This window comes from Phyllostomus discolor, chromosome 7, assembly GCF_004126475.2.
Source record: "Phyllostomus discolor isolate MPI-MPIP mPhyDis1 chromosome 7, mPhyDis1.pri.v3, whole genome shotgun sequence".
NCBI lineage: Eukaryota > Metazoa > Chordata > Mammalia > Chiroptera > Phyllostomidae > Phyllostomus > Phyllostomus discolor.
Window position 1 is genome coordinate 56337144 of NC_040909.2, and position 13487 is coordinate 56350630.

The window sequence follows — 13487 nt, forward strand, 5'->3', positions numbered from 1 at the left end:
ACAAAGGGAAGAGAAGAAGTCTTTGTTTTGGAGGGAGGACTCAGTCCTATTTATGATGAATTCAGGAGCTTCATTTCAGGTTGTATCTAAAGCAAAGGACCTCAGTAGAAACAGCATGAGTTTTAAAGGAACTTGAATTCCAGTTCCTGTTTAGCCTCTCAGGAGATGCGTTATCTTGGCTAATTCAGCCCTACTAAATCTGTACTCTGCTTTTAAAATGGGCGTAATAATTTGCTCCTGACCTCACACAGTGGCCATGAGGACCACCTGCCTGGCACATTGTGCCTCATTCAAGATTCGTTTGTTTCCCTCTCCCCCATAACCCTATTTTCTCTGTGTCCTGACCCTCTGCCTCCCCTTGGGGGAGGGAGCAGTGCTCATTCTGTTCTTTGCTGTAGCCCAGCACCTAGCTCTGCTTGGCCACAGGGAGAACTTCCCATAAGAACTGGGGCAATTGGACAAGTCAACAATCGTATTTTTTTTTTTAAGTGTTCAAAAGTTACCAGAACTCACCATAACTCCGCATGTATAGCGTAAGTGCCTTTCTCCTAACCCGAAACCCTTTTCTTCAGGCAGGGAGCCTCTTGGCTTATGGTGGCAGGCAGCCTCCCCCCACCAAATGCCCCAGAGTTTCCCCAGAACCCCTTGGCGCGAGGCGCGCAACGCGCAGCCCGGGCCAATGTCTGTGGTTCTGCTTCGCCCACCTTCTCACCCTCCCCGCAGAGATCGCATCTGGCCAATAGCAGCCCTCCCCCAGCAGCTGGCTTTCTCTCCTCCCCACCGCCGCTCTCCCACCCTAGCTTTTCTCTCACAGCTCTTAGCTTTTCCGCTCGGCTCCGGAGCGCTGAACGCAGAGAGCAGAGCCAGCGACCTGGACCTTGCTCTCCTAGGGCCCTGCCTGCCCGGTGTTTCTTCGGCCTCGCTCCTCGCCTCTCTTTTCCCGAGAGGTGGCTCTTGACACTGAGGACGAGACCTCGGTGTCCCTCAAACTTCCCCTGAAAGGGAACCGGTGGGGGAGTAGACCGAACAGAGCCAGCTATGGATCCTGTGAGTCAGGTAGGACGCAACTGGGCAGGGCGGCTGGTGTTGGGGACCCTGCGGCTCCGGAGACGCACGCCAGCCCCTGTCTCATGATGTCCCTTTCTCTTCCTGTCTCCTTCGTCCAAAGCTGGCCTCAGCAGGCACCTTCCGGGCACTGAAGGAGCCCCTTGCCTTCCTGCGAGCCCTGGAACTGGTGAGTAGCAGTTTGTGTGCGGGGAGGGGGCCCAGTCGGCCAACCATTGGGTGAGAAGTGGTCCGGTGGGTGCTCTCTGCTAGGTTCTGCTCAAAGCCCGGAGTTTAACAACCCCCAGTCCCCCTCCCTTGAATCCTCCCCACTCCCAAGGTGCTATTCCGAGGACAGGATCCAGGGACTGCTTGGAGATGTGAATGTGGACGAATTTTTGCAGGCACTTAGTCTAGGTGTCTTCTTACCTCAGTGCTGTCAACCTCGCAGGGCTCGTGAAAGATGCCTCCTTCTGAGGTGAAGATGGGAGGGGCTCAGGTGGAGGCTCTGTCTCTGGGTTTGGCTGCTCACCTGGGATTACGCGGGGTTGAGCGGAGCAGCTGGGAGTACTTGACCAAGCTCGGAAAGTTGGTCAGCACGGGACAGCTCTTCACCTGGCCTGGGACGATGGAAGCCTGTGGTGAACTGCTCTGCTGAAGCTCCAGGGACAGAGAAGCTGCCAGGTTGTATCTGGCCAAAGAGCGCGACTCCTTCCTCCTGTTATAGTTTCTCGAGGCCTCTTCTGATTTTTCTTCAAAGACCTCTCAACCTCTTTTGTGTAGCTTTCTCTACTGACCTGTCTTTGTGAAGTTCTATTATTCGTCCCTTAAAGGAAACAAAAAACCACTCTGACAGTGCAGTGACAACTTGGCTAATGACAGAGGAGTGAGGCAGAGAAACTCACAGGGCCACAGAGCAATGTTAGTGTTGTTGGTTTTGTTGATGGTTATTCACAGTGAAATCTGCAGGTCACACGATCCCTTTTGCTAGGAGTGCTGAAAGCCAAGTGAACCTATCTCAATGGAAAGTTCAAAGCCAGTCATGTAGCATTAATCAGAGACCCTACCACTGACTAGCTGGGAAATTATGTAAGAGCATGCTGTCTGCCCAGATCTTACCTCCCAAGGCTAAAATCTGTCTCAGGCTGCTAGAGAGAGAGAGAGAGAGACAGAGAGACAGAGAGAGACAGAGAGACAGAGAGAGATTTTTCTGTAGGAGATATTGTGGTGCCTGTTTACATGGATAATGTACAGGATAATCACACTTGCTTTATTTACAGACCTGCATAAAATGGATGACTATATATCAATTTGATATATATCAAAACAGAAGTTGGAAAGCTTGAACTAGAGGTTCTGGGATGGCTATTCTAAACCTGTTTCCTTTACAGCCAAGTTAAACAAACCAAACAGTGCTCACAGTATAGGAAACTTTCATTTGGCTTTCTCAGAATTCTGTCCACATTCATTCATTCAGTCACTCAATAAACATTCCCTGTGACACAATGGTGTTTTTGATGAAAAGAATAGCTCCATCAACAAGCCATTCAAAAACCTGACATTATTTTTTCTGACATAATCTCTTCTTGTCTCACATTGTTGCTTACCTGAAACATTAATTTTTATTCTCTTCAATCCTATTGCAGTATTACTTCATGCTATGATTCACCACACAGCCTGTACCGACATATTTCAAAGGCTGGCAAACCTAGATGACTTTTTTTAAATGCAGATTTCTGGACACCAATAAAAATATTGAGAAGATGAGTGCTTTCCCATGAACCTACATTTTAAATAAGTGCCCTGGATAATTCTCATGCACATTAAATTTGGAGGACCACTGCCCTGATCACCCTCCAAACTCAAAAGCACATTTTACCTTAAAGCTCTTGCTGTTTCTGTTCATACTGTATATAATACCTTCATACCATAAGCCTAGAAAAAATGTTTGTCTTTTAACCTTAGCTGAAACATTACCCCCAGTGACGATTTCTGTTATATTTACTCCTGCCCCTTTTCTCTCCCCCACACTGAATGGTACACCCCATTCTTTGGGCTTTTGTTACATTTCATTCATTTTTTTTCATTTATCCATCTATTCATTTATCCATGAAAATTTATCACATTGCGTTATAGTTGTTATTTTTGGTGGTGGTGGTAGTGGTGGTGGTGGTAGAGTGTGAGTGTGAGAGAGAGAGAGAGAAATCGTAGAAAAATTATTACATTTAAAATATGTGTAATCTTTCCTTCTCTCTTTTGGCCTCTAAGGCTCTAAGAAGAAGGGCTTTGGCTTTGACATCAGTTATTAGCCTCTGATTTGTGAAAGAGAAACGGAATAATGGACAAAAAGTGAGTAAGTTAGTTGATCTACATTTAAGAGAGACATGGGGGCAGAGAGAGGTTAGTTGCTGAGAAAGTTGAAGTTGAATTCAGTGGAGAGGGGGAAAGAAGACGTTTTATGCTCATGCCGCGGCATGAAGAGTTACTCTGAGATCTTTTTCTGTAGGAGATAGTGCAAGGAGAGTGTGATCTTTTAGATGGCAGGAAATTTGTTCTGTTCTTCTGTTTCCTATTAGTGCTTTTCATGGTGGCTGGTGAACAGTAAGTGATCAACAAAAAAATGTAAATCTATGGTGACAGAGCACTAAAAATATCCCAGTTTCTCCCATTCTGTGGTGGAGCTTTGAAGTTGTATTCTCTAAAGTCTTTAAACTACAGTCCTTTTGTTTCAGTATTTACTCTGTAGAAACCAGTTTATTTAAAGGGTTTATGTTCAGAATATTTATTGCAACATCATTTGTAGAGGAAGCAGTTAGTAAGTCTATTGATAGAACAATCCTAAAAATATGATTCACATGTGAAATATTATATTATACTGCCTTTAAAAAGAATGAGTTAAATTAATAAGCATTTACCTAGAGGTCAATATATGTAATTGTGTTTGATAAAAGTAAGTGAGAAACCCTGACTGGTGTGGCTAAGTGGACTGAGCACTGGCCTGTGAACCAAACGGTTGCCAGTTCGATTCCCAGTCAGGGCACGTGCCTGGGTTGCGGGTACAGGTTCCCAGTAGGGGGCATGTGAGAGAAAATGATACAGTGATGTTTCTCTCCCTCTCTCCTTCCCTTTCCCTCTGTCTAAAAACAAATAAAATCTTTTAAAAAATTAAGTGAGAAAAATGAGTTTTATTCTTAGTGTTTGCTAAAAATTTTAAATGGAAGAAAGTGATTTTCATTCTTTTAATCAACATATGGAAAACTTATTCAATAAGATTTCAAAGTAATGCACAAAGTACAATACTATTTTTATAAAAATAAAAAATTAAAAGTAGAGCTTGTGTTTGTGTGCATATGTGGATTTGTATGAGCATAAAGTATAGTTCTATACCACTGAATTGTTAAAATTGATTTTTTCTGAAGTAATTTGAGGTATGAAGGGGAGAGAAGAGGAGAGGATGAAGGAAAGCAGTGGTATTCTAGAAAAATCATAGGCATATCCCTTGTCCACAGTGTACACATGAGTAATTCTTCAAAATAATTCATATTTTCAATTATTTCCTATGGATTGACCATATGAAGTACTGTTGCTTCTAAAGCCAACCTCCACTTTTGGATTTATAACCTTAGGAGAAAATGTACTTTATTTATGTGTTCTTTGCTTAGGAATGGCTAATGGATACAGTGGATTTAAAGTATACATAACATATAAAAGTCAAGCCTTCAGGGAGAAGCTTTAGCCAATTTCAAAGATTTTGAGGTGGAACTCCCAAATCCTTAATCTCTACTTAAATAAGGTCAGGGGACTTTTCACTATATTTTGGATCAAAACCAAAAATCAGGACACAGCTCTGACTTTGGTGCTCTGTTTCATTTATTCCCTGGTGATAAAATAGGTCCAGAAAAATCTCTTAAACCATTACTTGGGAATATATATATATGTGCATGTATATATGTGTATATGTACATGTGTATATGTACACACACACACACACAATTTATATATATATAAAGGGCTCAGCAGAAAGGTTTGCTTGAATGTGGTTTGTAGGGTATATGAATGTCTCCTATGAGATGGACAGCAGTTTGAACATTTCACTTAAAATGTCATATGGTATCACTGAGTGTGATATTGTTAAGTTACAGAATTACATACTTATGATTTTGTAATAAACAAGGGGCATTATTTGTGCCTGGCCCTTTATATTGAATTTACCCCATTTCTCAGACTTACTCTGAAAAAAAATGTTGATATAATTCTGCCTTCTACTGATGATTCTTATTTTATTACTTGAGTACATTGCCAGTAGGACTTTGATCTGTGGGTTTTTTCCCCCTTAAAATTATTTTGTTAACATATTCTTTCTTATCTCTACTATTTATAAGGTTCTGGATCTGCACTTGTGGGTTTGTATAATGGATCTAAGGGAACCCAACACATCCACATTGTCTGGGGACAGAATTGGTGCAGATATTAAGTCATCAAAAGGATTTCAAATCTTCAAAGTGGCATTTGCTTTGTTGACATAGTCTTCCCACATAATGCTATAGGTCCAGATTAAGTTGTTATAAAATTAACTGCAGCGTCAACTTTCCTGATATCTTTCTCATTCTTATTCTTGACATACACCCTGAAATGTTTATATTTTTTAATTTTTTCACATTAGAAATCATTTTATTATTATTAAATTATTTTATTGTTTGTCAATTACAGTTGTCTGCATTTTCCCCCCACTACTCCCCAACCCCACCCAAACCCATCCCCCTCTTTTGCTCCCACCCTACCCCTTGGTTTTGTCCATGTGTCCTTTATAGTAGTTCCTGAAAACCCTTTCCCCCATTATCCCTTCTCACGTCCCCTCTGGTTACTGTCAGATTGTTCTTAATTTCAGTGTTTCTGGTTATATTTTACTTGTTTTTTTTTTGTTGTTTTTGATTATGTTCCAGCTAAAGGTGAGATCATGTGGTATTTGTCTTTCACTGCCTGGCTTATTTTGCTTAGCATAATGCTTTCCAGCTCCATCCATGCTGTCGCAAAGGGTAGGAGCTCCTTCTTTCTGCTGCAGAGAATTCCACTGTGTAAATGTACCATAGTTTTTTGATCTACTCATTGACTGATGGGCACTTAGGTTGCTTCCAGCAAATGCATATCTGCTACCACCCTTGGACTTCACATTTCCATGGTGCCTTTCTTTTCTGCTTTTCCAAGCAAGGCCAGCTACTCCAGAGATGTAATATGTTTGATATATGAAGTATAGGTCAATTTAATTTAAATGGAGGCATCTGCTTTACATAATCTTCATTTTTTAATCAAAATTCTGAACTATTTTCCAAGCAAACATCATACTGCTTACTTCATATTGCTATAATGCTATCATTATGCTATTATCATTATGCTATAATGCTATTATAATGCTATCATTATAATCATATTATTAGTAATACAAAGTGAAGCATGGTGATCTAATTTCATTTTATCTCATCTCATCTCATCTCATCTCATCTCATCTCATCTCATCATAGCCAACATTTTAAACCCCTAATGAGAGAAGCCATCTTTGTCATGCAGGCTTCAGATGAGGCACTATATTTCAGTGCTTTCTATATATCATGTGAGTCTGTATAACTGTAATATTCACATTTCCCTCATGAAGCTCAAGGATATTGAATAACTCAACTCATCAAAAACAAAATTGGAGAAAACAGCAAGATCAAGATTTGGGCATTCTCCCTCCAAACTGTATTCTCTTAAGTCCTACCCTCTTCTGCCTCCTTCAAGGTCCCAGGCACCTGCTGTACCTTATACCTAATTCTCAAAGAAACTTTAAAGGGCAGATAGTATTATGTTTTATAGTGTTTATCTCAACCAGTAACATATATTTGAAGACTTCTCTGGAAATGACAAGTAGTGTTTGTATTTAGAGATGAACTCAATAGACAGTGATAGTCTTTCATTTTGTTTTATTTTCTGTTGGTTATTAATTAACCAAGGTATAGTAGGTTCCCATTAAAATACAGCATTTTTTTCATGTTAAATATGTATAAAAAGACTTTAATCTTATTTTTGGTCATTTTTTTTCCTATTTTATTAAAAAAATCTGTGTGCATGAGTCAGACAATCCCCCCCCCCCCAAGTATAAACAAGACAGGAAATTCTAACATACATCTTACTTAAATATTTTATTTTTATTAATTTTAGAGAGTGGGGGAGGGAGAGAAACATGGATGTGTGAGAGAAACATGGATTGGTTGCCTCTTGCATGCCTGCAACTGCATAACTTGTCCACAACCCAGGCATGTACCCTGACTGGGAATCAAACCAGAGATCTTTTGGTTTGTGGGACAATGTGGGACATTGTTCCCCCACTTTGGGGGACAAGTCCACTAAACCATACCAGTCAAGGCAACAATTTACTTAAGTTATGCCCAGCAATCTGCTAATGGGAGTATGATGCAATTTCAAAGCTATATTAATGAGAATTTAATTATAACTTTCTAGCCTCACAATTAGTGACAAAAACCATGTCAATTGGAATGTGAATCAGTAAACATACTTACCATAAAAGAGCAACTCACCAGTGTGCTAATGAATTCATCACTTAATGCTTTTCTGAGTTTATTAAGACAATTGGTATTTGGGCTCATAAATATAGAAAAAAAAGAGAAAAATATTTCTTACAGAATTGAATCCTGACTTTATTCTTTACTAGCTTGGTAACCTTCACTAAGTTTCATCTTTCTCATCTGCAAAATGTGGCTGGTAATAGTTCTTACTTCAAAGGGTTGCTTTAAATAATTAAATGACTTAAATCCAAGTAAACAGCCTTGCACAGTGGTTGGAGTATAAGTGCTGAACAAATTTATATGACTATGAAGGTGATGATGATAATGAGGATTGGGATGATTCTGCTGATGATGGAAAAAAGAGGAGTAGAAATCCATTGGAGAGTAGTTTGGAACATTATGGCTGACTTGTTATAAATTAGAGTCTTGGCAAAATTCTGAAGCAGAAAATCTGTGTTCCCTCTTGCTAGCACCTCTTTTGAGCCCCTCTACCTCTAACTCATGCTGCCACAGTTATTTTTACTATAGTATGAGTTACTCCAAGGACCTGCTCCTTGAAATATCCTCACTTCAAAGAACATTCCTGGGAGGTCAGTGTTGATCCTAAAGGAAAAGTTCTAGTGGAAGAATTATAGGCACTTAGTTCTTGGAAGTTTTTTCTTGAGTTCTAGAGCAAGAATTTTCCTGATCTTTTTCAAATCATAATCCATAAACATGGCTTACCCTTGAAAGAGTTTTAGTGTGTCCAGCTAAATTCTCCAGATGAAGGTCTCTACAGGGTCAACCATGGGTATTTGTAACCACACTCTTCTACCCAGGTGCACCTGGCCCTTGGGAGTCTGCTAGATGGGAGGGAATATGGAAAGAACCCTGGACTGATGCTCAAATAGAGGCACCATCCTTAGTTCTCTGTTCCCCAGAGAATTCACATTTTTCCTGGATCCAGGTATGAAAATGATTATGTGTTAGTAGAAAAAATACTGGAAAGTCTCTAGGGAAACGTTTTTACAGAACCACTACCTGCTACAAGTCTTCATCTTCAGTAAGCATGTATTTAACCTGGGTTGTATTTGTAATTATTCTTGTTCATTCTATTATCTTACCCTTCCTTTGAGAACTTCAGTTTCCTCACCTGAACACTGGGGACAATACTCTTTGCCTACCAGAGTATTGGAAATTTTAAGTGAGATAAAGCATGGAAAACATTTTGTAAACTATTAGATATCCTCCAGAAGTAAAAAAATCATTGTAATCATGATGGTGGTGATGATAAATATGTTTTTCCAATCTAAGTGACTCTGAAAACCATAAGATAATTGCCCTGGAGAGTAGGATGACGCTGAAGTATAAGTGCCTGATCTCTGCTCACTGAGGGGCTAAGTCTTTCCCAATCACCATCCACCCTCCAGCCTCTACCCCAATCTCTTCAGTCTCTTGGGAACCTACAAGAAAGACAGATGCTGCCAGTTGAAACTGATGCACCATCAAAGTTTGCAGATGTCTACCTTCACCCATTTTAGATCTCATAGAGAGGCCAAATTCTTGCTCTGTACAAATTTCACATTCTTTAGATGTCTGGGGGCTGGTTTCTTGCTGATCTGATGGACTTTTGTACAAGCTACTTCCTCTGCCTAGAATAATTTCCCTCTCTTTTTTCACCAAACCCCCTTTAGCTGGCAAATTCCTTTGGTGCCTTCTAATATCTGCTTAGATTTCATTTTTGGAGGAGGACCTCAGTGAGTAGGGGTTGCCTTTAGATGAAGTCTGATGGCTGCCAGAGCACACTCTTTAATGACTTGTTTACATTTTGGCTTCTCAACCAGACCATCTGCTCAATGAGGGCAGGGATCTTGTTTGTCTTGTCCATCAGTACATTCTAAATCTCTAACTGCCACATAGCAGGAACAACTCCGGTGACATTCACAAATCACCCAGATGGAGGTGCTTAGTGAAGGAAGTGATTGGAAAAAGTGAGGGAAGAAAGAAGGAAGGAAAGAGAACAAGCAATGAATATAAGGGGAGACCCAAAAAATCCAGAATTATCTTCTGAAGGATGGGCCCCTTATAATACAGCCTCCTCCCACTAGATGAGTGCTCTAGGAACACATCTGTACCAGTGTACCAGCTGGTGTTATTGTGAGAGGCTGTGTTTGGCTTCAGTGAATGTTTTTGAAAATTCTTTCAACGGTTTGCCCATTTCATGATGGATGACTTACAAGTGCAACTGCCCACACTGCACTGAGTGTTCAGCAGTTTCTGGGGAAAAACAAAAACAAAAATGGCTTGACCCTGGTGCCCTACCCTCCCTATTCACCAGTGACTTTTTGCTCTGTACAAATTTCATGGGGTGACAAAAGTCACCCCAAGTGACTTTTTTTGTTTCCCCAGATGAAAAAAAAAATTCCTCAAAGGGAAATGTTTGATCAATGTGGAAGAGATGAAACAGGAAATGGCAGAAGCACTAAAAGGCATCAAAATCAACAAGTTCAAAAACTATTTTGAGCAGTGGAAAAAATGTCTTGATAGGTGTATTGCATCAAATGGAGAGTAGTTTGAAGGTGACTGATGTTTAAGCATGCAAGAATGAATACACAATTTTTTAATAAATAATTCTTTTTTGGGGTTCCTAGTAAATGAATCTTTGAGAATATATTGGATGCAGTGCAAATTCCCCTTCATGATTTCCATTATGAAGAGGAATTATGAGGACTCCCTTAGAAATAATTATTTAGCCGTTACTCTTGGTTATAGAGGAGAGTGACTCACCCAAGCTGACTCAGTGTCAAGTAGAGGGCAGATAGATCATACACACTGCATGCACAGGAGGAGCCCTTTTACAGAAATAAAAGTATGAGGCCTAAAACAGGCCCAGTCGACACACCATGTCGGTGAGCTCCAGACCATGAGCACAATGGTCTTAGGAGATGCACTGCTGGGATTGTGGCTTGGCCACTGTCCTGTGTGCTCTCTTTGTGTGTCTCCTTTATGCTTCTCATTTAGCTTATTCTTCCTGTGATCCTAAGCTCATGTCCTAAGAGAGACCATATGATTGGCTCAGCTATAATTTTTTCAGTTTGGACACAGCTCTCAGGCCCTGGCCATATCAGGTTATGGATTGGCTGCCCATGCATCAGATGTACCCTGCTGGTCCTGTCTCTTGTGGCCTGAATAACAGGTGTCATGAGATTCAAACTGGGCATCCTAGACTGTTCTTTCATTGGGAGAAGCGGGAGGGCCAGTTCTTCAAGTCATGGGCATGCTAGGTTCAGAAGAGCTCTACACGTCTGGTAGAAGAATAAATAATTATTTTCACCAACATTTCTTCCATTAAGGTAGCACTAGTACTTTTGTCAAGAAGATGTAGCATCTTTGGGGGATGTATTGCAGCACTTCTGGGATCTCTGTGATGAGGAGACCATTGGTGGAATCACACTGATGAAGTTATCTGAAGGGTTTACCTTGGGTCCTATGACACATGGGGCTCTACCAGCTTGTACCATCTTGTCCATCATTTGAAAAGCCTCTTCCTGAAAGGAATAATGGGAAGTGAGATACCCCACTTGTGAAGGAAAAAGTACTTCCCCAAATAACATATATCTCATCTTTGTTCATATATTGTTAGGCTAATTCAATTCTGGCTGTTCATGTTAGAAGACCATATTAGAAAAGTACATTAACTGTGTCCTTTGTTTATTAATGAGGTAGAAAACAGAAAGGGATGAATGTGTGTTTTTTTGTTTGTTTCAAATTCAATATTCCTTTCCAAATTAATTTTTTTGTCCTGAATATTTACTCGTGGAAGAGTCATTGGCTTGCCTGGTGTGATAGGTGCTGTTTGTTTGAGAAAGGAAAGGTGAGGAATTGGTTGACAACAAGAATCACTCAGAGAAAACTGAAAGACAGCCTAGGGCTTGAAGGAGCATGAGCTTTGAAATAGCCTCTTGCTGGAATCCTGGCTCTTCTTTCCAGCTCTGGGACATTAAGCAAGTTGCATGATTGTTCTGATCCTCAGTTCTGCAGCCATCAGATGAACACTGTAAGAGTCCTGTCTTTTGATTGCTGTGAGGGTTACATAAGATAATGCATATAAAAACCTCAGCAGTGCCTGGTAACTGTAACTAAAGAAGAGTTTGTTCAAGGGGATGGCAAATACAATTCAGTATTCCTAAAATTTCTAGCACAGTATAAAGTTTGCTCAATATATTATTGTTGCATCATTTTTTGTTTCTATTATCTTTCCATTGAGAGAATGTTTATTGTGAGATTAGAAAATATGCACAAGTAGTATTAACATTAACACACAGAGACAAGCTTTATACTAGATGCTATACACACATTATTTCACCTAATCTCACAAGTACCTTTGAAGTACAAAACAATAACCCCTTTTATAGGTGAAGAAACTGAGACCTAGAGAGGTCAAACAACTTGACTGAAGTCATACAGCTAGTATGTGATAGAGCCAGAATTTGAATCCAGGCAATTTGATGCCACACTCTTCGATCTTAATCATTTTTCCAAGTTATCACTCATTACCTCTATGTCTTGGAAGTAAAATGATTTCCTCAATGAAAACTGCAAGGGCAATATATGTAATTTCTTCTTAAAGTCATGTCCTTTCATTCCTAATTCAGATCCCTTTCTCCTATCTCATGCTGTTAGAGCACAAAGCAAAATTTAAATGCTCTCATAATGACTAGGGATATACACATTTTCTCAGGAACCTTTTTACTTCTCAAAAATGCTCCCATTCCCAGAGAAAATTTTACTGAACTTGTGTATCTTTCCTAACAAAATTTTTATTCACTGATCCATTGTATAAAGAAATTCAAGTTCAAGGATGTGTTATTAACACATGTCTATAAAGAGCTGTAGAATTCAGAAAGGATCTGGATATTTAGCAAGATAATGGAAATGTAGATTATTTTGGGGTACTTGATAAATTACTCAAGTCATACAGGTTCCATCACAGAGACAAGAGGAGCAAATGAATTTTATCTGCCCAGTCAGTGTGTGTGGGGGGGGTGGAGGGGAGAGAAGGAGAGGGAGAGGCCATTCTTTGAATTTGTCATTTTTTAGGATCCACATGCCAAATAAATGACATACCCTCTATGGCTTTAACAATAAGTGCTTATACATCCACCTGGTCTACTGTGCAACTGCCTGGCTGTACATTCATGCCTTTAATTCACCTGGTGGTTTTGCCTGCACCTGATAGTTGACAATACCCATAAGATCCTTCTTGAAGCTGATATCCAGAAAAATTGAAAAAGTATAAGGGTTAGAATGGAAGAAAGAGTGATACCAGAGAATAACTGGGCACAAACTCATGATCTGAGTGAATAATGGAGATCTTGGAAGATATTTAAACTAGGAAAAGTGGTGGTTTGATGAGTAGTGACTATAAATGCTATTTGGGATGTGCTGGCTTCAGAGCCATGTGCCTGGGTTCAACCACAGACCTTGGATGTGTTCAAGGTCAAATCAACCTCACTAAACCTTGAGTTCCCTAGGGATTTCACTTATATCAAAGATATGTTTAAATGATAAAAATAAATTAATGACTGAAAAACCCTGAACAAATCCAATTATTTTCTTGTCTCTCAATTTCTTGAACTAGCAAATGGGGATAACAACTATAGCACACAATTGTGGGATAAAGTGAGCTAACAGATATGAAAGTTCCTGTCAGAGGGTTCCACAAATGTTGACTGTTCCTGGGTCTAGAAAACTAAAACTCAAGTATAGGGGGAATCTTTCTTATAAGAGCAACACCTGATGTTACCTTTGTTGTTCATCTACAACTGCAGGTGTTTGAGGAAAGGGAGAAGGCATATTTTCTTGTTTCAGAATCATTCACTGGAATTTATATAAGAAATTTCA

General features: G+C 39.9%; 1 protein-coding gene across 1 annotated transcript in view; it reads left to right on the top strand.

Moving 5' to 3' along the window:
• Positions 1 to 654: 654 nt before the first annotated feature.
• Positions 655 to 13487, top strand: part of SYNPR (synaptoporin) — a 363312-nt gene continuing 350479 nt past the window's right edge. The window contains exons 1-2 of the mRNA XM_028518697.2: positions 655 to 1056; positions 1169 to 1234. Coding sequence (XP_028374498.1) covers positions 1039 to 1056; positions 1169 to 1234 — 84 coding nt within the window. The 5' untranslated portion in view covers positions 655 to 1038. The remainder of the gene's footprint in view (positions 1057 to 1168; positions 1235 to 13487) is intronic.